General features: G+C 40.1%; 4 protein-coding genes across 4 annotated transcripts; 1 reads left to right on the top strand and 3 right to left on the bottom strand.

Annotated features, from left to right (window-relative positions):
- Positions 1-1,469: 1,469 nt before the first annotated feature.
- On the bottom strand, positions 1,470-10,669 carry leng8 (leukocyte receptor cluster (LRC) member 8). Its single transcript, XM_074683360.1, has 15 exons — positions 10,320-10,669; positions 9,664-9,796; positions 9,155-9,292; positions 8,878-8,955; positions 8,325-8,742; positions 7,859-8,030; positions 7,577-7,747; positions 7,192-7,440; positions 6,938-7,102; positions 6,476-6,770; positions 6,255-6,356; positions 6,070-6,138; positions 5,856-5,985; positions 5,553-5,760; positions 1,470-5,461 (listed from the first exon to the last, which is right to left on the bottom strand). The coding sequence occupies exons 1-15, from the start codon at positions 10,358-10,360 to the stop codon at positions 5,299-5,301; spliced, it is 2,532 nt and encodes an 843-aa protein (XP_074539461.1). The 5' UTR covers positions 10,361-10,669; the 3' UTR covers positions 1,470-5,298.
- A 2,105-nt stretch (positions 10,670-12,774) lies between these two features.
- On the top strand, positions 12,775-15,485 carry cdc42ep5 (CDC42 effector protein (Rho GTPase binding) 5). Its single transcript, XM_074684319.1, has 2 exons — positions 12,775-12,983; positions 13,837-15,485. The coding sequence occupies exon 2, from the start codon at positions 13,839-13,841 to the stop codon at positions 14,745-14,747; it is 909 nt and encodes a 302-aa protein (XP_074540420.1). The 5' UTR covers positions 12,775-12,983; positions 13,837-13,838; the 3' UTR covers positions 14,748-15,485.
- Positions 15,486-15,701: 216 nt separating this feature from the next.
- grwd1 (glutamate-rich WD repeat containing 1) lies at positions 15,702-22,852 on the bottom strand. Its single transcript, XM_074684318.1, has 7 exons — positions 22,551-22,852; positions 22,329-22,446; positions 20,899-21,061; positions 20,588-20,798; positions 17,805-17,950; positions 17,041-17,232; positions 15,702-16,515 (listed from the first exon to the last, which is right to left on the bottom strand). Exons 1-7 carry the CDS (start codon positions 22,771-22,773, stop codon positions 16,207-16,209), a joined length of 1,362 nt encoding a protein of 453 aa, XP_074540419.1. The 5' UTR covers positions 22,774-22,852; the 3' UTR covers positions 15,702-16,206.
- Positions 22,853-24,703: 1,851 nt separating this feature from the next.
- Positions 24,704-27,547, bottom strand: LOC141801050 (uncharacterized). Its single transcript, XM_074683941.1, has 5 exons — positions 26,978-27,547; positions 26,531-26,637; positions 26,093-26,164; positions 25,655-25,801; positions 24,704-25,468 (listed from the first exon to the last, which is right to left on the bottom strand). The coding sequence occupies exons 1-5, from the start codon at positions 26,988-26,990 to the stop codon at positions 25,112-25,114; spliced, it is 696 nt and encodes a 231-aa protein (XP_074540042.1). The 5' UTR covers positions 26,991-27,547; the 3' UTR covers positions 24,704-25,111.
- Positions 27,548-27,596: the final 49 nt, after the last annotated feature.

The raw sequence follows: 27,596 nt of genomic DNA, 5'->3' as shown, positions 1-27,596 counted from the left end.
AGCTCTGCGATTAAATAGGCTTTTCTTTTTGTTTCATTGGGATGGCAGTATTAGTTTAAGAGGTACACTTTTTGTTTTTATATAATGGTAAAACATGAAGTAAAATCTTCAGTGCAGATGATAAAGGGGTAACTCAAGTGAAACCAGTTCATATTTGTGAATATGAACTGGTTTCACACATATTTGTGTTTTCAATCTTACTTTGGAAAAATCTTTAATTCCCCCCAAGTTCTGTTAGAGCCTTAAACCTGTAAACTTCTCCGGTTTCCTGTTTAAAATAAGTTAATTCATACTTAACTATATGTTAACACCCATCTCTTTGCTTTATATATATATATATATATATATATATATATATATATATATATATATATATATATATATATATATATATATATATATATATATATATATATTTTTTTTTACCCTTTTTCCAAGTTTCAGATTTTTCTGGCAAACAAAGTTCCAAAAATACAATATCATTCATGTGTTTCTTTTTTCTTTACTTAGTGTCACAGATGCCTCTCACTCAATACTTCACAATAAATTGTTCATGTAAAACTTGACTCCCCTGTTCTATGACTCATTTTTACAATTAATCCAGAAATTTACATTACTTATTGTTTTACATCAAACAGCTGACATTCAACTAACATGGAGAGACTTTGGCTGATAATTTCTTAACTAAATCTGGATTAAAAGGCATTTCCTCCACATGTAAACAAACCCCCAAAGTCCCCTCGTAGCTGTGCTAACTGATGAGCCTCTGTCGTCTGGGTATGTAGTGGGTGTAGTTTGGCTTCTTCAGGATAGCAGCATGTTACATGTAACCTTTGTACTGGATAGTGTCCAGCATTGATGTCTCCTTTCTAGATGTTTCTCCGTGCCACCAAACGAGTCATGGTAATAAACTAGGTGGTCCCTCTCCTTTTTGGAGAGGAGGAAGCTGCATCCATGATTTTCAGAAAGAATGTCAAATACAATTGGCAACACCACTTCAGTCCATATAAAATACACTCAAGCTCAGAAATGACATTTGTGTCTCATATTTTGTTTGGTTTCTTCTTTTTGCCTAGTAGTCTTCATCTCCAATTTTGTCCCAGAACAAAAGGGGAAAAGCCATAAAACAATACTGGGTGGAACTTCGGGTCCTCAGACAGCACTGCATTGAAAACATGAAATGATTCTGCAGAAGTTACCACAAGACCAGAGTCACTCCGAAACGTGAACTCATTTCTTTGCATCTGTTTTCTCATTGACATCTTGTTCTCCACTCAAAAGAGGAGAGGGTTTACCCAGTTCAGTACCAGCATTCATAAGCCAGAAGCCATGATAAATGCCCATAAGCATGGGCAGTATCAACATCTGGGAAGGCAACAATTTATGCCAGAAACTGTGGTGCAAACACGTTTATCTATAAAGCAAAGTGAATATCCATCAGCCAAAGCCCCATAATTCCCAGACAACAATGAATGCTTATCATAATCAGATTTTATTCAAGTTCAAAATGTACACAATATTTACAAAATGGCAGTTTCTTATGTTAGATCTGTAGAGGAGTAGGGACGAGGATAGGATGGAAGAAGATAAACCTTCAGCTTCAGTTGTTAGTGAGCTGCAACATGAACTACCAAAGCTTTGCGGAGGAAACAATACTTACTAGTGATTGTGACTAGTTGTACAGAGGTCAAATAGTCACAAACATACTCAACATTAAAGGGAAAAAGGATGAGAAAAGACATAATACTGGTTAAAGGGGAGAAGAGAGGACAGCATGCAGGGAGAGGAAATATGAGTGAGTGAGGAAAGACAAAATAAAATCAAGTGGAAAAAAAGGTGCAGCAGCAAAATGAGAGGGGTTAAAGAAGTGGAGCCTGGAGTGTTCTCGTGTCAAATAGGAAGGAATTACAAAGACCGATGGGGTATACAGCAACATGGGAGCAAAACAATTCTGAAAACATAAATCAGGCATTGGAAGGGGGAGAACACAAATGCATCTAAAATGAAAATGTGTATAGTTAGTTTTCTGAGCTGAATGTTCCACTAAAAAAATATAAGTCAAACATTCTGGGCTGATTCACTGTGGAAAGCCTAAGACATCAGATATTCACACTTGTAACATATTTCACATACACACAAAGAAGCATCAGTGAAATTCATGACATCAAGAGACCAAAGAGCAATTTCTTAGCATGGGAGCATACACCAGCAATTATAAAAATAAACTTTGCCTAAAAAAACACCACTGTGTATTAACAGAAAGTAAAGTTAGGAAATGAAAATGAATTTCAAATATACATCTTCTGTATGTCCAGATGCATTTTTTCAGTGAGAGGGCAAACTCTTGCAACATGGCTTTTGTAAGTTCTGTGAATCTTGCTAATTTAATGCATACTCACTATTATTAAAAAAAACCTGAAGGACAGAAAGTACAATTGGTGTATCAATACAGCAGCATTAAATGCATCTGGACAAACAGAAGACAGCATGTTCACTGTATCAATCAAGTGTTGCTTAAAAACTCGACAGGTATCAAGTTCAACCTCAAATATTTGGGTTAGCAGCAAAAAACACATTAGCAGCAGATCAACACTTTCCACATTTCACTGAGCAAGACTCCAATGTATTTTATGAGCTGTATGGCTTCAACTTCAGTGGGGCAAACCAAGACTTGGATTGCTCACAATTCACTCTCCTCGGCTGGCGTCTGGAGGTGGTTGTTGGCCCACTTATCACTCCTGTGTGCTCCTGCAATGCAGCAGTACAACAAGCTGAAGAATGAGAAGTCTGAAGGCGTGAAGAGAGGAGGGTGTGGGGAACTGAGGGTAGGAATCAGCAAAAAGGAAAGAGGGGATGAGGTAAATGAAAGTGGGAAGAAAGAAAACATGTTGAGATCATTGTCAATACAAGATGTTTGTGGAAACTTTAACAAGGAACATTTTTGAAAAAAAAATAAAAAAAAATTCAGATCAAAGTTTACAGAAGAGTGTTTTCAGCCAGATGGAAAAACTATTTTCCTCACGGTGTTAACATTGCTTGTGTTGAACATTAGGTCCCAATCTCCAAAAGATGTGTTCAAGATTCACATGAAGCCATCTGCTAACACTAAACCGCCATACAACAGGCAAATTACTCAATTTGATTCAGCCTAAAGAAACAATTTCAAACTGTGATTTGACTTGAAATTTGGAATTAGACTTAAAATGGTTCAAAAGTTTTTCTCAAATGTTTTAGACTTCACTGGGGAAATTAGGAAACTGGAACTTCCAACTCCACTACTACATCCTGCAGTTACATTGTCACACAAATGTTTAAAAGAAAATATCAGGAAATCCCACTTACCCATGTGTGAACAAAAACGCTATCATATGCACCAAGTGAAAAGAACCACAGCAGTAATATACAATATTTACAAAAATATACTAAGCAGACATGTAAACATGTTGATTGTTCAGCAAGCCTGCCTCCACTCTTGTCCTGCTCAGTTGGAAAAGTCTGAATCCTGAGGCTAAACTTTTAATACTGTTCAGATTTACAAAAGCCACAGTACCAAGGTAACTTCCCCTTATTTTGTAGCTGGCTCATGTGGCAATGATCGTTTGATGACATGCGTATACCACCAGCGATAACTATTCAACAACTCCACTGCCAGTTACATTTTAGGCTCAATTGGATTTATTTAACTACAATGAGGCTTCAGCTGCACTTTCCTTCTAGTACTTAAACCACTTCTTTTAATGAGTAAACATAAAAGCATCAGTCTTTGCTCAACTTGCTTTTCCTCCTTTATTGTACAACTGCCTGCATCAGTATCAAGTTTAGCTATAATGTTAATACTTAACACTAGATCAGCAGCATGTATCTGTGCAGAAACATTTCCAGGTTCATACCAACTCAATTATTTTGCATTTTAGGCTATTGTATTGTTATGACTCTCAATTCATCTTCATTAAATTCTGTTTTGAATCTCATAATCTTTAATAATGTAATAAGAGGAAGGCTTATACTGTGGTCCACTTAGAAAAACACAAAACTATTGTGAGAAATGTGAGAGAACACCTCTGTTGCTCTGTCATCCACCTCCTCCAGAGAAGTCCTTTTTCTCTTACCAGCCTTGCGAACACTGGAGCCACACAAAGCATACAAACCACTTGTTCCCTCTTGAAGCAGCAGCAGATTTCTCAGTGATGCTCCAAACACAAAGGATCCTCCTTCAGCTGATCTTTGTGACCAGGGGAAGAAAACACTGCTGATGTGGATGGAGATGGAGATCACCAATGCTTTGCTCAGCGATCAGAGGTTGCTGGATTCCAGGTACTGGCAGAACTTCTACCTGAGGATGATGGAGGCAGATTTCCTCTCTACCTCTGAATGTTTGGATTCTGGTGATAAAGGCCAGAGTGGAGGGCTTGGGAGAGTGAGCGCATCACCTTGGATAGGAACACTTGCCTGTATTCCTTTCTTACAGTCAATGCTTAGCAGATGATGACGTTGCCCAAATGCTGGCCACCTATTTCATGACTGTGATCAGTAGAAATGTTCTTCTTAAAAAAATCCGGAAAAAGACTTAAGGCTTTAGTCCACTGCTTTCAAGGGCCGTTCAAAAATAGAAGAGACGCAGGATGAAGGGCCAGCCTGGATACCTTAAGGAAACAGGGTGTAGGGCAGGGCATACAAACCACCAACTCTTCTTCCACTCACTGCTAGCACAACTCTTTGCTGCTGGCATCTTCTCACCTTGTTGTTTCAAAGTCTCTGTGAAGAACTGGTACGCCAACCTGATTGCTTGCTGCGTTTCAAACAGGACGGCTCATTCAGTGACGTCCAGAATAGCTTTTTAGATTTCCCTTTAGCTTGACAGGGCTTGGGACTTCAGGTCTTGGAGCTGTTGACTTGAGGAAGGAAAAAACATGACAGAACACCGTTAGCTTTCACATCTGATGGTGGTACAGGAACAGGAACCGTGATGATTGACTGTCTCCCTGATCTGGTTCTGTTACTTGTTGGCCTCTAAGTGCTGAAAGTACATGATAATCTTTACTGAACTGTTCCCTCACTCTAAATGTGGTTAGATATAATGGGAATTAGGCAAGTATAGAATGTTTGTATGAAAGTATGTGCTAACTTGTGTTTAGAACAATAATCTGCCTTTGGTGAATCTTGCAATTCAGTGATGTCACATGTATCATTCTGTATGATAGTTTGTATTTCTTCCATGGCCAACTACTGTCTGAGGTGTCTGAAGTGCATTGTAAATGTAAAGATCCCTCCCTCTATAGTTCTATCCCCACCCTCCTTTCAAGAAGCAGCTAAAGAGGCTGTGCTGGTTTTGCAGTCTATCTTTAGGGGGTCAGATGGGGTAAAGGTGACACCTAGCCCAGTGAGAAAGGCCATACAGGAGTCTAAACAAGGGAAGGCCAGAGTGGACTGCACATACTGCACCGACACATCAGGCCTGAACCTGTAAACAGAAGAGGAACAAAGCCATAAAGGTTAGCGTGTATCTTGAAATTAACACATTTGCATCTAAGCTCTGCAGAAGCTCTTCTTACGTTTTGACTATGGCCCGAAGTGCTGCTTTTCTCTCCCTCTCTACAAACTTGTCAATGAGGTATGAAGCCATGCGTGGGGCTTCCAGGTACAGCTTAAAGAATCTACGGTAGTTTCCTAATGCCCAGGCAGCACGCAGTGCAAGTGCATGAGCCACACACACATCTTCCCGCAGTGCAGGGGTCAAGTATACCAACTCAGTCGTCAGATCTGAGAGGAGAATGAAAGTCCAAAGTTAATATATGACAAGAAAACATCTGAAAAGGACGTGTAATGATAGCTTTGAAAAAACGATGACGTTATACCTCCAAAGTTTTTGGTGAAGATATAATACAGCAATCTATAAGCCGTGAATTCTCCAATGTTCTCCGAGTGATTATCCTTATACAGAGCCTTCAGCTGGGTCTGGCACTGATTGAATTCTTCATGGTCTCCCTGGAATTAAAAACAGGCACGTCAGTAAAGACGGTGTAATTTCCTCACTCAACAATGGAGGAAAAAATAAAAATACTGGCTCACCTTTTCTAAAGCAATACGTGCGTGACACTCGTACACTTCCACTGTGAAGTCAGTACGAACTCCTTGGACCTGAATGACAACAGGTTAAAATAAACGTACAACAAAAAATACAGGATAAGCTCAGAAGATAATTCACATTTCAATAAGTCTAAGAAGGCAAGTCAGTATATGTAAAGATGACCAACCGTGAGGTCCTGTCGTATAGACTTCATCTGTTCACAGGCGTAGACGTAGTCCTGGTGGGTTTGCCAGTGAGTTTTTACAGCCTGCATGGATTTTCTCAGGACCTGGGGCAGAAACAAGTTCAGATGAAAGTCAGAGTCTGGTAGAAGTTACAGAAGACATGGAGATTCTTCAGGCAATCCCTCCACTGTCCCCCTACGTTTTTTAAAAGAAAACCACTTACAGAGACAGGGCGAACAGTGGAGGGGTCTGGTGCACAAGTGAGCCTCAGGTACGGCTTGGTGATGTCCTGGCATGTTCCCACGATGGGGCAGTCCTCCCAGCTGAGGCCTTCCTGAGTTCCATCGGGGAGGTCTAGGGAGTTAATGGAGAGAACCAGTGGCTCTGAGCGAAGCTGCTTGTGAAAGCGAGCTGCTCTGCTCTGCTTCTTGGCTTCTCTGTTGGGATCGTGGAAATCAAGACCAGCGTTGCCACCTTTCCTCTTCTTTCCAACAGCTGCGCTGGCATCTTCCAGATTTCTGAGGAAGTGAGTTATAGATTATTCACATCACAAGCTATTTTGAATGCACAATTTAGCACTTAAAGACAGATTATCCCTTAATTTGACCTTCACATTGGAACAATAATCAAATGAAGCGATTGGGTCTTATAAGACAGTTAAATTTTTTTAAACAACCAAATTTACCTTCTTCCTCTGTTGGCTTTCCCTCCTCTTCCCCGTCCTCGCTCTCCACCTCCACGTCCTCTGTCTCTGTCATTACCACGACCACGGGCTCCTCTCTGGCTTCGTCTTGACAACTGAGGCCGAAGGTCACTGGAGATGCTGCTGTCTGACTGGGAGCCAGAATCACTGGATGACAGAGACATCAAATGTTTTAAAAGTTCATACAGAAGAAACCCTCCGTAACAAAAGTTAACAGAAGAAAAAAAGTGACTCACCTGCGTCTATGCCTTTGGTTGCTTCTGTCTCTGTGTCGGCCATGTGAGGGGGATGGTGAACGGGAGGAGGAACGAGATGAACTAGAGGAAGGGCTCCTTTGAGAAAAGATATTTCGGTAATTGCCCAGTCTGTGTCCAACACCCCTGCCTCTTGAAGCTGCCGCTGCTGTGCTTCCACCCCGGCTTAAAGCACCATCTGACGCCCTCTGGGGCTGGACTGCTTCCCAGCGAGATTGTTTGACTTTTAGCCTACAAAAAAAATTAAAGATCCACATGTATAAATGTCAATTCAACCACCACCATCAAACTCTCTCAGTGGTTTCTAAAAGAAAAAAAAAGGTTCATTTATACAATAAAACATACAGCAGGTAAATGCTCAACTCACTCTGGCAATGGTTCGCGAGTCCAGTCAATAGTATAAGCAGAGCCATCCTTTAACCTGTCCTGAAGAACCTCTTTCAGCACCTTCTCTGTGCGGTCTTTGTCCTCCTCAGTCTCACAGGCTGTAAAGCAGCGCTGCACATATTCCTTCATGGCTTGGGGCCAGTCCTGAGGTCTGAAAGACAATGATTTTGAGTAAGAATTTAACTCCAGTTATTTAGAGATTTACAAACACACACATAACAATAAGGAAAAAGAAAACTTGTGAAGACAGAAAAGTTCTCACCGTGTCTGAGCACCTCCAGGTGCAGCTGTGGCACTAGCTGGGGAGGAAGGAGCCGGATTTAACCCTGAAGGCTGCTCGCCAGGAGGGAAACTCTGATTGGAAACTGGACCACATTGAACCTGATAGGGTCTCTTTGAAATATTAAACTTCACAGAAGCTGCCCCAGGTGCCTCTGTGACAACAAATTAACACACAAAAAAACATTCTGTAAAAATTAACAAATATAACAGATGGCTAGTGCTGACACCTGATCCATATCCTTCAGAATCTGTTCAAAGTTTTATCTGAAATGATTTCTTTGACCCGCAGTGTTTTTGACAGTCTTACAGCTCAGAGCTCTGGTACACAAATCCAACTTTTGTTGCTTTAATATGTGTGACATACGTATATATCTGAGCAGCACTTAAGATATACAGCAATTAGAAAAGGTGGTACGCTTCAGGTACATCACAGCAGTAAATCTTACGTTTCATGCGGTGCCAAAGTTGCTGTCCTTGTTTCTGGTTTTTGTTTTTGTTGGCCTCTCCTCTGCCAAGTCCTGGCAGATATTGGGGCATAGGGGCAGTCTGAGACGACTGATAAGTATTCTGGGCCTGGAAGCCTTGTCCATAGTTGGGCCTTCCCTGGGAATTATTATCATATAGTTGCATTTGGTTAGGGTCACCAGGTGGATAAGGCATGGAGTTATTGGCACTGTAGGAATTTGGAGAGGGGGGAGGGGGGTACTGGGAATTGGGTGGTGGGGGGATAGGTGGTGGAGGAGGAGGAGGGGGTTGGTCTGAGGTGGTTGGACTCTGGGGTGGTTGGGGTACAGCAGGGGGAGGAGGTTGTGGTTGAGGTGGGTAGCTTGGGGACTGATCTTCCATTCCTGGCACTGGGGGAGGCTGGGAAAAGAGAGAATGAAATTTATTGTTAACTTTCAATCAAAACAAAACTTTTTTTAAGCCTCATTTTAAAAAGACATGATGATAGACTTCACTCAATCTTGACTATAGATTTGCAAAAATTCTAGCACACACCTGTCCATTAGAGGTTGGTGGTCCTGGGTAAGGCCCTGATGGCATTCCAAACTGGTTTGTTGGATATGTGGCTCCATACTGAGAATTCAGCAACAAAACATTCAGAAACTGAAGAAGCTTTTCTAAAACGCTATAACACTGATGTTGGAATGGTATCTTAAAATGTTTCCAAGAAACTAAGACTGAACACCTCCATGAATTTTTAAGTCTGATGCTTTGTTAACTAGTTAACTAGATGTTGCAGTGACGTTAGAACCAAGATTCTCTGTGTACTTACTGGACCCATTGGGTAGTAGTAGTTGTAGGGGTATGTATATCCAGGATATGTTTGCTGAGTTTGCTGGTACCAAGGATAGTATTGCTGTTGCTGCTGAATGGTTGTAGAATCAGATACCGCTGGCTGGAACTGACCAGCCTGAAATAGATTTGGAACAGAGGAGAATGACAATGGGACAAGGACAGATACACTATATTTGTGAAACACACTCAGTGCAATTACTATTACTGATAAATAACACTACAAACATAAAACATTAATATTTGAAATCTATTTACCATTCAGAATCCCTGTGTATTAATAAATGCTATGTGTACTAACAAGGTGATGCAATGTGAAATATTTCAATTAAATTATATCTGCTCAACTTACTTGTTCACCTTTAAATGGATAAATTGCAATATCAACATCTTGCAAGAGTGTTAAACAAATTCACACTTTGGATCTTTGAAGACCACAGATAGTTGTCAATACCAAGAGCACATCCACACGATTAAACAAAAGCAAACCTCTGTTGTGGTCCGGCTGGCTTGTGAAGACTTAGCCGAGCTCTGGCTCTTGTTAATGGACGCTAGTGCTTGTCTTGCTTTTTCCCATTCTGGGTTTTCATGAACCTGGCCTTCTCCAGGAGCACCAAAAGACCTAAAATAAACACAAGGATGTAAACAGGATTGGAAAAGATTGTCATTTTCTCTAGATAATGTCAATATACTATCAGCAACCTGCTTACAATTAGATAAGGGTTAATCTATTCGCTTTTAAATAGCTATCCCAACAGCTGACATTTGAAAGCCACCCAGCCAAAATATTTCACTAAAGCTTTAAGGTCAGGAGAAGTTAACGCTGCTTATTTATAACATTGAAATGCACCATATTTTTACCTACTGCTGATAAACAACTGTGACCTCAAACCGTCGAATTACAACCGTCATCACCGTTGGCATTAACCGGCTAATAGGTTAGCTTTCAGCGACACAAACCATTGGCCTGAATGGCTGGTTGGGCTTGTCAACATCCTGTGCTGAAGCACTTCTCTTTAACTCATGTTTCCAGAAGACATTCTACCAAACCATAGCAGATACAACAGTGACAGCTTTAAGTTAAGCGACATATACTCTCAAACACCAGTTCCACTTGATATATAGCACAATAAAATGTGACCTACCAGTTTGTTGAAGGTGTTGCTTGTGCCGTGTTGGCCGCCATTTCGCCACACTCTACAGTTAGCGCTGGTACAGTTGGAAGCCAGCTAAGCTAGCCAGCTAGCGAGAAACACAGCTAACGTCGTTAGCGTTAGCTCTCTCGCTAAAGGAAAAGGTAAACAAGATACAGGCTGGGAGGAAAACACGAAACAAATCGAAGTTATAGCTGTCTCTACGAATACGAGAAACTATATTATACTTCAAATTAATATATAATCGAAAAAAATGACAGGAAAACTCTGCATATTTGCTACCCTTGTCGTTAACGGCCAACTTCGTGTAATCAGTATGTGAAGATACAAAATGGCAGATGAGTAAATTTGGCCAAGTCACGTGACGTGGTGCTGATCGCGCTTTTTCCCTGAACAAATTCTAACAGGGATGAAAACATGTATTAAAAAAGACTAGATGCTTACCCACTCTTTCCTCTACTTACTCCGCAAATTAAGTAATCCGTTTTAGGTCGACTGTCAGCCAAAACCTTTACCATCCAGTCTGGTCCGACCCCTATCAGTCCACTAGACTGTTCATCATGACAAACGGGAGCGGATTCTGATACCTGGTAGACAAAAATCAGGGTATGGCTTACGAGAAGTTCTTTGTACTGAATTGTCAGACGGAAAAAAAGTTTTAAACAACTCACGTCAATAAAGGGACCAATCTTTGAATTATTTCCCGTTTTCCCTGTGATCAATGCTAACAGCCTTAACATGATATCTTGTGTTCAAACATTTTCCATGATCATATTTTGCGTCTGGGAGACTCATTTACCACATAAACAAGATATGTTATTTAAGTCATGTCAGAGTTTTTATGCTGTACGTGGTAGCTATTACACACTCTCTCATATTTTTTTTCCTTCACTTTCTGGTGAAACATATACAGCTGCAGGATGTTTGAACTGTAACCTTGTGAGAGAGGAGTCATTTCCTGTCAGTCTCAGTTCTTGAACCCCCAGATCATCAAGAGGATGTGTTTTTTTCTTGGGAAGTTTACTTATGATACTTTCAATGGTTATCTGAAATATTAAAATCCAAATTTCAAACCCACATAAAAATCTCATGAAGTTTAAGCTGATGTACAACTATCACTAAACACTAAAAAGTAAAGAACATAGTACACTCAATGTCTCTCATTTTTAAATCAAGTTACAGTACAAATATGAATTCTCTTTAGAGGGTATTGTCCTCTCTGAGGTTTGGTTGCACAATGTTTGAATGAGATACTGTAATGAATTCAATTTCCAGCCCATTTCCCACAGTGAATTCTGTTCCTGCTGAATGAATAGTTTGTTCTAATTGTCCTGTTGGCTACATCATCACACAAATATGCTGAGCATTTGTGACAAGATCTCACAAACAATGACTCACGAGCCAACGCCATTGTGTTTGTACCTGCTGTTAAGTCATGCTTATTTCTTTAACCCATGGGAGGAAGCTGGATAACATGGACACCAAAAATATACATATCTACTCTGATCCTGTTGTCAATCCTTATGTATGTCTGTATTAGACCAGAAATGTGTAGGTGGATTCCTTACTCACAGGTTTTATGTGTGAACAACTGTAAGGTCAGGATTTCATCAGCTCAGAGGTGTAAGGCACACAAGTTTACTTCGCTGACTGCATTCCACTATAATTGCAGGCGGCTGTAAGTCAAACCCTTCATAGCAGTTAAAGTGTGAAATTCTATATGGGTGTCAAGCTTTGCTTTGGCACAGGCCAAATTGATACAACGTCCATGTCTGACCCCGGTTAAAGCATTTTGGGGAAATATATGCAAATTGCACATATAGTTTTGGCTCATTATATCATTTTAAACACATTTTGATATTCTTTTCCATAAACTGGATTAGTCATTAAGAAATGTTGTTCCTGTTACAGACAGATGCTGTGGCCTTTATTGTTGAAAATACTGTAAAGTATATTTGAAATGTGCTCTGCTACAAGATAGAGCACAATATTTTACTACTGTCTGATTTTTGTTTCAGTTTAGAGTCCCTGACTTTCTATTTATTTAAATTTCATTTGTTTGTTTTTGTAGAGCAATAGTTGAATTGTTTAATATGTCATTTCAAAAGAATTCCATACATATCTGATGTTTTTTTGGGGGGCTAAATAGGTTAAAAAGAAAGAAAGAGAGAAAGAAAGAAGTTGTTAATTAAACACGACAGGACAAACCACATTAAAAGTGGCATAAATTTGACGGATGATCCCATAAATTCCAGCGGCAGTCTGAATTTTCCACAATTACATAACAGTGAAATCGAAATTTTAATTGTTTTGTTTTCTATGATATATTTTACCCACTATATATAAAATCCCCACGTCTACTCTGCCCTGTTTTTAATTAACGCAACCATCAAATGAAGGACAGGCTGTAATACAAGCCTCCTATCGAATACTGACTGTCGATCTTCTTTGATCCAGCTTTCACCAATAAGTGTCGCGTCACTTCCTCGCCCCATGCCCATCCCTTTGGAAAGAAAAAGAAAACTCACACAGACAAACGACGGCGAGAAAAAGGGAGCGAGGGAAAAGTCGAGGGGGAAGTAAAAGCCAAAATCCAGATGTAAAAGTTGGATACATGTGAGGGAGCCGACCAGAGAGCAGAACATTCATTTTAAAGTAAGTTCAACACTGTTTTAATGTTTCGGTAACTCCCAGTCAGATCAATCGATTAGTTTAACAGTGATCTGAACGGGACTCTCACTTCTCTGTTCATAAGTGTAGACCTCGCGTTCTCTGCTTAATGGTCATAAATTAGCCATAAAATTGTGTCACAAACATTTCTGTATTGGTATTATTCGAAAGTTTTGACACAGGGGGTCGGCCGTAAAGCCCCCTCCTCTCCCAAATGTAACTCACACACTCACACAATAACCAACATGACTTTAGAAATCAAGCCTCTTCTGATTTTGATTGTAACACGTTGCGGATGAAATTGATAGTAATCTCACTGGGCTTGTAAATTATTATCACATAATATATACCTGCTTTCACATTCAGTAATAATGATCAACTATAGAGTTGGTCCTCGTTGGCCTGGTATTACCATGCTAAACTTTAAATTTGATGCCCATCCACTTCCCTACAACTTAATGGCTTATTGGTGTCAGACATTTAGTTTCTTCTTTCAGAAAGAGATACAGTCTTGTTTTGTCCACATACATCCCTGAGGGAAGAGAAAAGTATGTGCTAGCGTTGCTTGAGTGTGTCAAGTACAAGTCTCAGCATGGCCTTCACAGCAGAGCTGCTGAAATGCTCATTGCTTTTCTCCAACATTGCACAACATGGTAAAGTGTTGACGCTACTCCATCTTATCAGGGGGCTGGGAGCCAGTTTTTCAGTTGCTTTCAGCTAGTTTGTAGTTACACTGTGTTATCTTGTTTTCTCAGAGTGTCACGTCTGTCATTACACCCTGCAAGCATTTTTAAGTAATTCACCCTCTCTCTGTTTTCTTTTTTGTGTGTGTCTACAGTTATGCCGCTGCACAAATCATCCCGGGCTCCTCGCCTGGACCCCACCATGATCTCAGCCCCATTAGGTGACTTTCGCCACACCATGCACATCGGGAGGGGAGGCGACGCCTTTGGCGACACCTCTTTCCTGTCCACTCTTGGCCCAGGCCAGGCCAGCAATAACCCAGGGAGTACAGGAACTGAAGCTCAGTCTGAGGTGATGGTCAACCACAGTGATCCGTACACAGAGGCCTCTGGGAGCCCACAGAACAGTGAGCTTCAGCACTCAGAATCAGTGTCTTCTTTTGACCTGGACCTGGATCTGGGCCCGTCCATGATGGGGGATGTACTAGGAGTGATGGACGGTATGGGGCTTGACTCCAATGAGGAAGATGTGTTCAGTCCCAAAAATGGCCCTTCCTTGGTGGGCTCAAAGCTGGGAAAAGAGCCCAGTGAAACGTCTGTGAACATGCAGAATGAGCTAAACGGGAAAGACTTGGTTGGTTTGGATGAGAACCAGGTGGGAGACAGCAGGATACCAGATGGGAATGGGATGAAGCCCAAAGGGTTACGACCAAAAGTGCGATTCAGTGACAAACGAGAGGAGATCATTCGCCACGCATCTGAAGAGGAAGAGGGTCAAGGGTTCGACTTCCAGGATGAGGATCAGTTGAAGTGTCACAGTCCAACAAGTGGTGAGGGTGAGAGGGGTGGGAGTGTAGGAGGTGAAGGTGAAACTGAGTTCACCAATCACAGGGTAGATCTGCCACCAAGCCCTGCCTCTTCTCACAGCTCAGAGAATGAAGGTGAGACCTTACTGGACAGAAGGAGGGTTGACAGCTGCCCCTCAGAGACTGACTCAGAGGAGGAGGAGGGGGAAGGACGGGGTTACACATTTGAAGATGAGTTTGATGATGAAATCGGCCTATAGGGAACAGGCACAGTTTCCCTTTGAAACAAATCTTTGCTGTCAAATCAAGCATACTGTATTTTCCTTAAGTCATTACTCTCGTATCATCTGAGTGGGAGGCTTTGAAAGAATTTAAGCTGGATTTTATCAAGACTCTGGAACATTCAGTCTGACGATGTTGCTCTACAGGAAAAGACTTTTCGTTTTATCTTCATGGGTAACAGATTTGCAAAAGACAATTCCCTGTGTAATTTAGGTGACAGCAGTGAAAGGTTCGTAGCACTTTGATGCAGTATGCTCATCTGGATGCTTCGCCGTGATGCTCAGTGAAAGATTGATTTTGGCTAAATTAATAATGCTTGCTTTGTAAAGTTCCAGTGTCTTACATTTGCTGTCTTAAAGGCACAGGTGTTTTTTGAGCTTTACATTTATTGCCTTAAACAGAGCTCTGATATTAATGTACTTTGTGCCTTATCTATCTCAACAGTTGTATCTCATATGCATGTTTATTACAGTCTCCATGTCTTCTTTTTATTAAACTTTACAGGTTCCCAAAGACTTAGTTTGGAATTAAAATAATCCTGTGTTAAATTTAAAACTGTGAATCTGTCACATTCCAGATCTAAAGGTTTGACTGTCTCTTGTTTCACAAAATCAGATCTGTTTTCTTACAGTTTCTGGAATTTATTTAGCATGTTAAAGCATACCAAAGAGTTTCTTTTGCTTATGGACTTGTACTTTAATGCTCAGACAATCTTGGGAAATTTGTCAATTGTGAATAAGGACCAGTGGTGTATTTTTGCACGTCTCTTGCTTTGACAGTGCTCCTTATTGAAGTATTTTATTACACAATGCTGTAAGGGAGAGATTTTTCTGCTTATCTGATAAAAATGCTGGTTTGGACACATTTTCTTTTAATCCTGTGATTTCAAAAGGATTAAAGTAAAAACAATAAAACAGTCATTGGGATATTTTAATATTCACCCACCTTGCCTTGGACTCTTTTTTTTCTTTTTTTTAAAAATGTTTTCAGGGCAAACAAGAGCACAAGAGGTGTTCACTGTGTATCTGGGGATCATGAGGCATTGCCTGTTTTACATAACCCCTGCTTGAATTAAAGTCATTTTGTGCTTTCCTCCATCCCAGTACCCAAACAAGTACAAGCAAAATCGTTCCTCTTTTAAATCTCACACAAAAATGATAACTTTTTTTTTTTATTTTGAGCATGAAATAAAGAATGCTTGAATTATTTCACACATCTGTAAAACATACAAGAAGTTTAACTACAGATTTTAACACAGTATGGCACTCTGTTGGCCAGTAACTGTCAAAGAGAAATTACTAACTACACAGTTTGGTTATGTACAATGTTACACATATTGATAATTACAGATCATAACACATATGATGTGTTGTCTTCTTTAAAATGAAAAAAAGTATCTGCTTTTTTTAAACACACACATCCACACACTAAGACAGGCTACACAGATATCGTCCTGAACACATTAAACCCCGACAGAGCAGTGGAAATCATCACTCCAGGGACCTGTGGGTGCCAGTGGATCTCCTTGATCTCTGACTGGCCCTGGTGCAGAAACAGCAGCTGGGGAGGCAAGTCCTTCACCCCCTCCACCCGGGCACCCACATCACATGACTCCACAGACAGATCCCACTGGCTGATGACATCATCTGCGCCAGAGGCGGCAAACACGCTCGAGTCCACAGGGCTCCACTCCACAGATGTGATAGGAGCACTGTGCTGTTTGAAGTTCGCCACAGGCCGCCCGGTCTACAGGTACAGGTGGAACAAGAGAATATTTTAAGTGTGATGCTTTTGTAAATCACGTGCTGTTTGAGGATAAGAAAGAAAAGCCTCAATACAAACAGTGCTTATCAGTCAGTATGTTCTGTTTTTCTTTTTTACTTAAAGCAATAAGTTACCTGCTTGAAATGCAGATTAAAAAAACGGGTTCCTTTCTCAGGGATTAAATGGGTTGGCGCACAACACACCACTGTGTTACAGGCACAAAATAGAACAAATGTTAATAGTTAGGTGGAGCAGCCTGGCTGTGGTGATGTTTGATTAAGTGATGGCGTAATACAAAAAGGGCTTAGCACTGTTTGTCTGGCAGCTTTTAATGTGGGGTTATTGTGTTGTGATGACACACACTGACAAACCAGTAACATCCTCACTCACTGTCATACATTAAGAAGAAATGAGTCACAGCTGTATGGAAACAAATGAATGACTTTGAATGAGTTGAGTTGTGTAATTCTGAACAAAGTTGTTTTTAAAAAAATAATATAACCTTACCTTAAACTGGCGCAAGTCCCAGACTTTCAGAAGTCCATCGTCCCCCCCAGACAGAAGGAAGGGTTCACTCCTGTTCCAGCTAATCACGTTGACATCCGACGAGTGGGCTTCATTTGCTGAAAGCATCGAGTTTGGAGGAGCACGGATGTCCCAGATACGAATAGACTGATCAACTGAACACGATGCAAAAACCTAAAGCAAACAGGAAAGAACAGTTTCGTGTGTAAATTCAAGATGTGAGAAAACATACACAAAAGAAAAAAGGAAACTTCAGTAATTCTTACGCAAACACCCCCCAACCCCCCTTTACTGTTTGGGAGGAGTGTTTGAGACTTGATCTGTATTTATTATAGTTGGCCATCTTTGCTGTATTGCAGAAAAAATAAAGTCAACACTACTTAGGTTGCATAAGTCAGCCTGACAAAATGCAAATTTTGTGCACTCATCATGTGTGAAGATAAGAAAAAGCAAACAGACTGTAGGATTCCAAGCCACATACCATAAACTAGTTTAGTGACTGAATAGTTTCAGCATTAACACATCATATACTTAAAATCTCAGTCCCTGTCATTGCACATAGCTACAGTGTAACAGGTGGTGTTTTACAAATCAACCTACTTTTGTTCATTCCAATCATTCATTCATACTTGGAATGCCCTGGTGACATGGTGAGCTGTTATTAAAATATAAATTATCCAAATTTGAGAAGGTATGAAAAATGGCCTCCCATCTATTAATCTATTTATATTTTCCTTCAAACATACCGTAGCTTCAGTCGGCGACCACTGCAGATCCTCCACAGACTTGCTGTGAGAACTGAAAGGTCGTTGGTCGATCTGCCATGACGTTCCCCCTTCTCGAGGTTCCCAGAGATGGATGTTCTTTTTGCAGTCGCCGCTCACAAGACGACCTAAGAATTAAGACCATGCAAAACACATGAGAAATTGTATAACTAATATTCAGTTTTTCCTCACCTTTTGTAAAATTCAAGTTATTTCAATCCAGTATTTGAATCTAATACAGAAAAAAAGACCTCCAGAAAAATATTTTTGTGCTCATAAATTGCTTTTTCCAAGGTCCCTCTCTGAGTTGTTCCATCTTTATCAATTTCAACTGGATTTTTTTGTATTTATTTTGGCACAATGTATCTTTTTTTTTGTAAAGTGAAACTCTGGCTCGTCACCTATAAAACTGATCCACAGGCTGAGTAAATATCTGGAGTAATCTCTGGACCTGGATCAAAGTACTCAAAGATGCTGGACACAAACATTTGATAGTTGCTGGCCATCAAGCACATTATGTATTTAGTAATACATGCATGTAATCTGTCATTTTCGTCAACCCACAACTCAACATCTTTTGATACAGTAAGATTTGGCCATCCTCTGTATAAAAAATTTGCAGCTTAAGATTTGCACAGAACTCTGACAGACATGTCCATCGGGTACACAAAGTTCTTCTCATGTTACTTTCACTTTGCAAAGTTGGCCTGGGGCCTGTGCTATGGAGGGAGTTCAACATACCCGGGATGTCTTTTCATCAACTGGCTTGACAGAGCGACCGTGCCATGTGGTCACATGACAGTGATTATAAACTCTGTAGGTCAACCAAAGTCTTCTCTGATCTAGCCATAAGCATGTAGAATGTACATAAAGAAGCTGGTTGATGCAAATGTCCACAACAGTCAAGAAGACTGTTGTCAGTTTAGGAATCAAGCAGCATATTTGCAGCAGGTTAATGCATGAAGAACTGCGATAAATAATTATGTTTGCTTGGATGCATTTGTTTCATGTGCTCCAAATATTACAGCAATCAAGCAAAGTAGACTATGATCTCATCTTTGTATAAAATGAAAGAGTTCCTTGAGTATTTTCATGTAATTATGACAGTTAGACTTGTACTTTGAACCCTGTCAGAGTCAAACATAAAAAAAAGTAAAACATCATCCTAACAAAAGGCTACTTCCTTGAAGTATAATAAGTACAAAGCTCAAGTGTTTCAATCAGACTGCCACAGAATGAAACTATAATGGATAGCCAAAAATTTGCTGCTCTTTGAACTCATCTCTGCCTGCAGAACGAAACCTCAAAGATCTTTTATATGTGGTGTCATACTTAAGAGGTTTGACTGCTGAGCAGTCTTTGCTTATGTTCGATCGTCACAATAACATAATTTGCCCTTAAGCCGCTGAGATGCACATAATTAACTTACGTCAGTTGTACATTTGAAAAAAATTAAACTCAGATATAGTACAGACAAAGTTGAATACTTCAAGCATTTTTTTCCTTGAAATGTGACAATTATGGTTTACAATAAATAAAAACCCCAAATTCAGTATCTCAAAAAATGTAAGTATTACACAAGAGTAGGGATGGGTGAGTACTGGCATTGGTTTCAGGTATTGAGTGATACCTGCCTTATTTCAAGGTATTGGTACACTCTGCGGATACCAGCGGCCCGATACTCAAGAGAAAAAAAAATTACGTCCAGTAAGTAGTTGGCACTACATTGCTGCAGTGTGACACAACAGAAAATGTGTGTCCTTTTCAGACAACATGAATGAACTAAGGAGAGTTTAAAGAAAATCGTAAAACTGACATTTTTTATTTTGCACTTTTGCTAATTTATTAAAAAGAAACCATAAACTCAGAGGGAGTTGTTTGTGCTTTATTGAACTTATGATCTGTCACTGTTAATTGAAATGTTATCTATTAAAAGTAGTATTGTTGTTGGTACTCAGTATCAATGAGTACTCAAGGAGTACTTGTACTGGTATCAGACTAAAAAAAAGTGGTATCAAACATCCCTGCACAATACCAATGTAAAGGTCTTCTATTAATACAGAAGTGTTTGGCTTTTCAAAAGTTTGTTATTAGATTACTAAATAATGGCTTGGGGCTTGTTTTGCATTAAATACTGCATCAGTGAACTGTGGCATGGAAGCTATCAGCCTATGGCTTTGCTGAGGTGTAATGGAAGCCCAGGTCATTTTGATAGTGGTCTTCAGCTTGAGGTTGCAAGTTTGCTGACCAATCAACCATTGCAGTATCATGGCCATTTAAGGTTTTGGTGCTTTTGGCAGTGTGGGCAAATGGTTGCTGTGTGCCAAGTCTTGCTGAGAAATTAAATTAGCATCTCAGTAAAGCTATCAGCAGGAGGAAGCATGAAGTGATGGAAAAAATACTAACTCTGGACTTCAGAAAGTGGACCAGCAGAACACATGGCACCTCAAACCATCACTGACTGTGGAACCTCAATACTGAACTTTAAGGGACCAAGATCTGGTGCTTCTCAACTCTCCCTCCAAACTCTGGATCCTTGATTCCCAAATATAATGCAAAAATTATGCTCATTTGAAGGACTGTGGTTTACTGAGCAAAGGACCAGTCAAATATTACTCACAGTGTGTTAAAATGAGTTTCACTTTTTGAACTGAACTACTGAAATAAATGAACTTTTCTAAGATATTTAAGTTTACTGAGATGCACCTTTGTGTTATGTATGCAATTAACATGTTGTAATTTTTACATGTAAAGTCAAGAATTACCTGGCACTGTGGGTGACCAATCAATTGCAAAGCCTTCAGTCATGTGTCCTGAGAAACTGAAGAGAGCTGTAGCTTCCTTCTGCTGACTGACGAAAGCTGCCATGGCAGCAGCGTTGTGGACTGCATCTAGCTGAGGCTGGAGGTCAAATATCTCCACCTGTCCCTTCTCTGACCAGACAGCAGCCAGTGACTGTTTTCCACGCTGAGTCACCTGGAAATATGAGAGCAAAAATGAGCACTTAGGAAACTTTACCAGTAAGGCATAAGACATCTTGGAAAGTGTGTGTTGAAAAAAATGGTACACAACATACCCTGACTCTATTAATCCCTCCATAGTGAGGCATCATGGCCAGTTCCATCTGTGGCTTCTTATCTGCATCCTCCTCATCCTCATCACTTTCATCCTCACTGCTCTCTTCCCCCTCCTTTTCTTTCTCTGTTCCATGAAGGTTATGCATGCGCATGACAAGAAGTCTGCAAAAAAGTATGCACTCGATCAGGACTTGGGCAACAAACCTTTTCTCTACGTAATAACGGGGTGCTGCATTTTTAAAGGGACTGTGAGGACTATCTGTTTGAAGTGGATTGCAGCAACACCTTTGGCCCTGAGTTGCGCACACGGTCATAATTTTGTGCCTCTGAGGTGTGTGTTTGTTTTGGAAATAAATGGGGACCATAACTTCTTTTTAATACTACTTTTCTTTGTACAAGACAACTTTTTACCAGATACAATACGAGAAGGTAGGTTTTAACAATTACATAGCCCTGTTGTTTGAAATGTAACAGAAAAGTAAACTTTGTAAGTTTGTGGGTAGTTTAGTGCTCATATACCAAACAGAGCTCACATAACCTCATTCTTCATTTTATTCATAGACTCTCAAGTTTTGAACAGACCACTTCAGTACTTTTTCTGGCAGACAGCTCGGCTCTAGTGTCCACCATTACTACAAAATTAATCACCGAAATTGTTTTCAGGAGAGAAAACACAGATTCCTTCTCTCACAATCAAACTTCATCAGCTGATGTGGTGTTATCAAAGACACTTCAACATAATGTAAATCAATCCGATCAGGAAGCTAATAAATTTCATTTAGGCTTAACCTATAGTGTCGGTGATAATCGAATTTAATGTTGTGAATTGCAATCAGGCACATATCTAGAAGGGAGACTTTTTCAAGATCAATAAGAAAGCCCTCACAGTCCCTTGACCTCTTAATTCAGAGTATTCAGGTGATAGCAGACAACTTAAAGTGGCCTGCATTCGAGCACCGAGTTTAGCTGCACTGCAAAATATCTGCTGTATTTTCCAACACCTTTGGTTGACTTTTAAAGTATTTCTAAAGAGAAATATTCCCAACTCGTTTACAATGAAGTCGTCACAGAAATAAAACTCAAAAAGGCCCAGATTAGCAGTTCTTTTTTACTCAATTTTCAATACAGAATCATTAAGCCTGTCACTTTAAGGTCGTTTTTTACTTATCTGAATCCATTGTCCAGGGAACAAGGGTTTTAAATGTTGCACTAACTATGATATCAATCCCATTTAAGTAAATTTGTAAAGAACATATTTTTTGTTGACCAGTCTTATTATTTAGCTAGTATATGTCCTTTTTCAATTCTGATTGAGTCATTTTAACTTGTGCATGTGCATACTTTATTTAGTGCAGACAGTTCAAAAGATCTCCTGAGTATTTCTTGCATAGGCAGCATTTATAACCAGTATGCTGTATGGCGTGTGTACCTGTTGCTCATTGCAGTGTCTGCCTGTGTGCCTGCACACAGCAACATGGAGAGGGGAAACTGCTCTCTGCCATCTCCATCTCCATCTCTCAACACGTCAAAGCTCAGACACGGGGCACCTTAACATAAACAACAGAGCACAGTTGCTGAATTTACACTGCAGATACAGTATAAAGACAAAATTAGATGTCCTCGTGGGCTAACTTTAGCGGCTCCAACTTGCCTGTTTGGCACTCATGGTACATGCGGTAAGCGGAACGGTCCATCTCCAGCTCCTCTCCGGGCTGAAGCGGCTCAATCCCAGGGACGTACACCTTTTTCTCCGCGTTTCCATCCTCGCCTTCTTCTTCCATATCTACTCCTTCATCCTCATCGCTACCCGCTTCGTCCATCTCCTCCATCTCGACTCCTTCTTCGGCAAACGTGTCTTCACCGGGCGCAGACATGTTGGAGGAGTTTGCTTACTTCCGGTATGCTCTGGAGCCACGTGGTTTAAACACCCTTCATGCTCCCTCCCTCCCTGTCTCCCTCTCTCCCTCCATTTACGGGAATTCAGCTGGCTTGTTCTCATGTAGATCCTTGCTGCCAGGAAGAATCAAACTTACAAATATTTGTGTGGGAAATTGCAACAACGGCACTTAAACATGAATGTTAACGTAGTCTGACATCCGGGAAATTAAGTGGATGTTCAGTGTTGTCTCCCCTCCTGAGAGAGCAAGATTTGTTTGAGAAATCATTTCATCATTATTTAGGGTTCATGCGCTGATCCAGACAGGATCTCTAACTTTTTCAAGTGAGTCAAATTACTTCTGATTTTGGGATCAACAGCTCCTTTAACGCTGGTGGGAAATTGTTTTGCAGCAGCAGTAAGGTGGAGACAGTCTGATCAATAAAAGATTTCCCTGTAGGGTACTAAGGATTGCCCTAAAGTACTATCAGGTACGGATTTAGCACAGTTGCCAACCTTTAAACCTTTGATTATTATTGGCTTTTTTTTTCAGGGGCAGGATTTGACCAAATTATTCATACCGTACTGCAATAGGCTGTGGGAGGCTTTCTTTGTAGTTCAGTACAGCACATCAAATTGTCACTTCAGGCACACATTATCTCTGAGTCTTCAAAGGTTGAGTTAAAACTTACATAAGGCTACTCTGTGTTGCTTTGATACATTAAAATATATACTCTGGAACGCAACATCTCATTTAGTTCCTTTAAAGTCAGTGAAAGTAAATCTGATTGTTGGACAAAGAAAGGGAAAACAAATGCAATTATGTGTGAACAAAAATCACATGCCATCCCTGCATGAATCGGTGGCCTGGCTGAGCCACCCCAGTCAATAAAGTCTCGATCCACCCCTGCTTGTACACTTGGATTTTTGTTAGTCTTCTTTCTCAGTTTGTCCAAATACTCTTTCAGTCCATTGATTATCTCATTTAATTTCTATTTGTGCTGTATCACATTTGACTCATCCTCTCCTGTTATGATGGAAATTCTGTAGAAAATGGTCAGAAATCAGAAGACTGAAGTGCAAGCCAAAACTCTTTTTCCATCCTGGCCTGAGCAAAATGTCTGGGTCTGTGTTTTCAGAGTTATGAAACTTGCAGGAGGATCCAGTCAGGACAATGGTGCACATAACATGTGTGGGCGTTTACAAGCAGGGGCAAGTGTGAGCAGCAAACGGTTCACTTTTATTCCTTGTGCAGAGCTTGACAGAAGTCAGACCATCCCCGGAGTCCTTTCCCATCCAGAGTGCATTCCTTACTCATCTGCAACTCATCTTTCGCTGTTTATCAAAGTTACAAAATAGTTGTGAAGGATCTGAACATTGCGGATGGCTTGTTTGATAGACAGCACTGATGGCTGAGCTCACATGGATCCAGTACAAACTGTGAGTGCTGTTACTGGAATGCAAAAATCATAAACACAACACAATCTCCATTAGAAGACGGGGATAAATAAATATTTGAGTTATCCTTCTGACAAACAAAGGAAGCTAAAATACTGCTTTCACTTAAAATGTGTAAAACAATTTTAAATGTTTTAAGTGTATTTTTTGATTACTTTGAACTATTTTTTACTCATTGTATAAAAATAAACACTGAAAGCACTATAAGTAATGTGAGCTAAGCAATGCAGTATATTATCCTTTTACTGATACAGTAAGTTGACATTTGAGTAATCTAAATAGTTATTTATGATCATTATCATGTTTATGAATTAACCATATCCTATATCAGTAGATCAGTTCTTGAATAAATGAACTTTCATCACTGATAACAAACAGCAAAATCACAATAAATAAAGCTTTTAGAACCGTAGAAAGTTAAACCAATCATCAATATATATATATTTATATATATAAATGTCTTTAATTTAAAGTATGTACAAAAGTAAACACCCATAGAATGTAATATCTTACATTTACATAAAAATCATTGTAAACAGTGATGAATTCCACATCAATAGACGTTGGCTTATGTGCATTGGCTTTATCTGGACTTGTTAGCATATAGAACATAGCTAGCTTTAGCTTGTAGCTAGCTCCAAAGACGATGGCTATAGGTATATATGTGTGTGATATCATTTGTTACAGAGCACTTCTGGGCAGTGAACGTAGCTATGTGGACTAGCTTTGGACATTAAATGCACCCTGTGCATGTCACTTCAAAATAAAAAAGCTTAACTGCATTCAAACACAGACGCACAAATTTAAGAAACAAACATTCAGTGCCTGGAAATGTCTTTGCATTTTGTGTGCAGCATAAAAATGATCCTTTTTAGTAACTATGGCAACAGTCCCCAGTAGAGTCTGAATAGCAGAGGACTCCAAAAGGAAGCGTAATATGTTGAGGATGTTGGAGGGCCACCGCTGGACGGCAGCTGTGTATTGTCTATCATCCTGTCAGGCTGAGCGTCCTCCTCACTGCTGACGGCTCGGGTGGTCAACAGTCTGGCCCTCGAGGGACCGTAGTCCTTCCTCTCCACAGGAGGGGGCAACGTGGGCAAGGAGCACGTCTCGATCGCTGACGAGCAGCCAACCTCGAGCCAGCGGGTAAAAAGTTCTGACGTTAGCTTGAGGAGTTCCTCAGGAGGTGAAGACAATGTGGGGTACTGGCCCAGGTCCGTCTCCTCCTGGAACCTCTGGGAATTATGGGGCAATTTTAGATCTTCAGTATCAGGTGAGATGCATGAATTTATGTACTAACACTCAAATTACCGTTTAATATGCATCAGTGTTATTCATTTATTTATTTGTTTGCAACTTTTTTTTTTTTTACAAGAGTTAGACAAAAATTTGGGTTAAAGAAATTTGAATGAGAACCTTACTTCTGTATTTTTGTTTTTCCTTATAATCTTATCCAGTGTCTGCTTCAGATCCAGGATGAGAGAGTGATTTAGGTGCTCATCCCAGAGGTTTCTAAGGAGCACATGCCAGGAATCCAAGAGGACCACTGCAGCAGGGAACACACAGCACTGCAGGGAAATAGTAAAAAAAACACCTAAATTCAGTTTAGCTTTCAAACCACGTGACAATCACTAAAACCACATCAATCTCTTGTTAAACAAGCAAGACTGTGGGTAACATAAAATGCCAATCATTAACTTAACACAACATTTAGAAGACATTCCTCAGAAGCAGCAAAACTAAAGTCACCATGTCTGAAATAGCTATAGATTAAGGGTGAAAAACAACTTTGAAATACAGGAAGCTTTCATTGCATGTCATACTTCTCTTCCCCTGATTTTATCTGATAATACACTCACCGGATCAGTGTCACACAGCATGCTTCTTGTGTAATGATGCACGACATAATAATCTTTTGGAAATACTTTTCGCTGAAAGAGAAAAAAAAATGATAGAAAATAATAAGAGCCAACCTTTAAATGGTAAAATGGGATATCATTTAAACTGATATGCTTATTTAAATTTTAATAAAAAAAAAATAAAAAGAATAGAAAAGATGAGTAGCAGGTTATCAGAATAAACTCAATAAATGATCATATAAGTAGTGCTTGTCAGATCTTCAACTTTCACAATATCCAAAGGAGCTCAGTTAGAGATTTCCTACTAAAATGATCATAAATTTGGCAATATAATTTAAATATATTATTATTACAGACTTGGAAGGGGATTATTTTCACTTAAGAAGCACCATATGGTCAATATAAAATCATAAACAGCATCAAATGTTCTCAACTTACAAATCCACTTGGATTAGAGTCGATAGTTGTTTTAATGTTTTTCACGCCTTCCCAGTCAAAGTCACATCCACCACATTGGACAGTCAAGAGTGATAGCAACAGCAAAACTGTAAGTGTCATGGGTGAGAAAGACAATAGACAGACCACATTCAGATAATTGATGGAAACTTTCTGTGGTTTTGCAGCTTGTTCATGTAGCATACCTAAGAAGAAACATTACATCACATCCTGCCTCAATTAGGTACTTCTGCAGAACAAACATCATGAAATGTTGCCTGTTGTTGCAACAGCTGTGATTAAACAGAATACTTGAAATGCTGAAGTAACAGTGAAAACCAATCAGGTTGATTCAGTTTTTAAACTTGACTAAAGAGCAACATTTCTTTCTCTGTCTTCACGCGAAAGTTTGCAAAGGGGCATTAACATGCACTCCATTCAGTTCCTCACCTGGCAGTGACATCCTTTTTATCTTTCTAAGAAGGGACACTTCTCCATTTCTTCGTGTTGACAGCAGTCACTCTGCAGACAGTGGTTTCTGTGTCAGTCTGTGAAAGGCAAAGTTTCCTCCTCGTTTCTTGAGGTCTTTGACACTGAGTGCGCTGCTGTGTCTCCTCCTTTCACAGCTTTATGTTCAGTCTTCTTGTTGACATCCCTTATGTACTCCGTCTGTATTAGTTCCTTTGGTACTTTCCACAAAAACGCCTTATTTATCCTCTCACGCCATCCTGCTCTCTCACTTTGGATTTTCCCACTTAAGCCAGAGTGGCTGCAGCCTTTTCCCTGTGAAAGCTTGTTGTTTTGTCCTTTTTTGTTCCTATATCTTTCCCTTTCCCTTCTCTCTCCCCACTGACCTAGAATCTTCCTGAACAGCCTAAATTGAATCAGCCCTCCTCTCTCTCGCAGCTGGTCAATGGATAAAGCAGGAGAGACTCTGGCCTCCTCTTCCTCTCTCTCTCCCTCTGGCCACTCTGTGTATCCTCACTCGGCTCAAAGTGAAAGTGCTAGGCTGGATTGCTTGTCTGCTCCCTTTAAGTCTCAGCCACTCCCACCACCACACGTTTTACCT

Source organism: Halichoeres trimaculatus, unplaced genomic scaffold (genome assembly GCF_033239565.1).
Source record: "Halichoeres trimaculatus isolate MK-OKI-2021-1 unplaced genomic scaffold, fHalTri1.1 fHalTri1_scaffold_12, whole genome shotgun sequence".
In the NCBI taxonomy this organism is placed as follows: domain Eukaryota; kingdom Metazoa; phylum Chordata; class Actinopteri; order Labriformes; family Labridae; genus Halichoeres; species Halichoeres trimaculatus.
This window is presented reverse-complemented; position numbering and strand designations above follow the sequence as displayed.

What these genes read in the sequence shown, in the direction of transcription:
- leng8 (XM_074683360.1), bottom strand. Translation starts at nt 10,360, where the DNA reads ATGGCGGCCAACACGGCACAAGCAACACCTTCAACAAACTG. An exon ending in AACCAAAGGCATAGACGCAG is followed by an intron (nt 7,103 to 7,191) that starts GTGAGTCACTTT and finishes TCTGTCATCCAG; the next exon opens with TGATTCTGGCTCCCAGTCAG. An exon ending in CTATACGACAGGACCTCACG is followed by an intron (nt 6,139 to 6,254) that starts GTTGGTCATCTT and finishes GTTGTCATTCAG; the next exon opens with GTCCAAGGAGTTCGTACTGA.
- cdc42ep5 (XM_074684319.1), top strand. Translation starts at nt 13,839, where the DNA reads ATGCCGCTGCACAAATCATCCCGGGCTCCTCGCCTGGACCCCACCATG.
- grwd1 (XM_074684318.1), bottom strand. Translation starts at nt 22,773, where the DNA reads ATGTCTGCGCCCGGTGAAGACACGTTTGCCGAAGAAGGAGTCGAGATG. An exon ending in GAGGGATTAATAGAGTCAGG is followed by an intron (nt 20,799 to 20,898) that starts GTATGTTGTGTA and finishes TCATATTTCCAG; the next exon opens with GTGACTCAGCGTGGAAAACA. An exon ending in TTGGTCACCCACAGTGCCAG is followed by an intron (nt 17,951 to 20,587) that starts GTAATTCTTGAC and finishes CTTAATTCTTAG; the next exon opens with GTCGTCTTGTGAGCGGCGAC.
- LOC141801050 (XM_074683941.1), bottom strand. An exon ending in ACTCTAATCCAAGTGGATTT is followed by an intron (nt 26,165 to 26,530) that starts GTAAGTTGAGAA and finishes TTTCTCTTTCAG; the next exon opens with CGAAAAGTATTTCCAAAAGA. An exon ending in TGCTGTGTGACACTGATCCG is followed by an intron (nt 25,802 to 26,092) that starts GTGAGTGTATTA and finishes ATTTCCCTGCAG; the next exon opens with TGCTGTGTGTTCCCTGCTGC.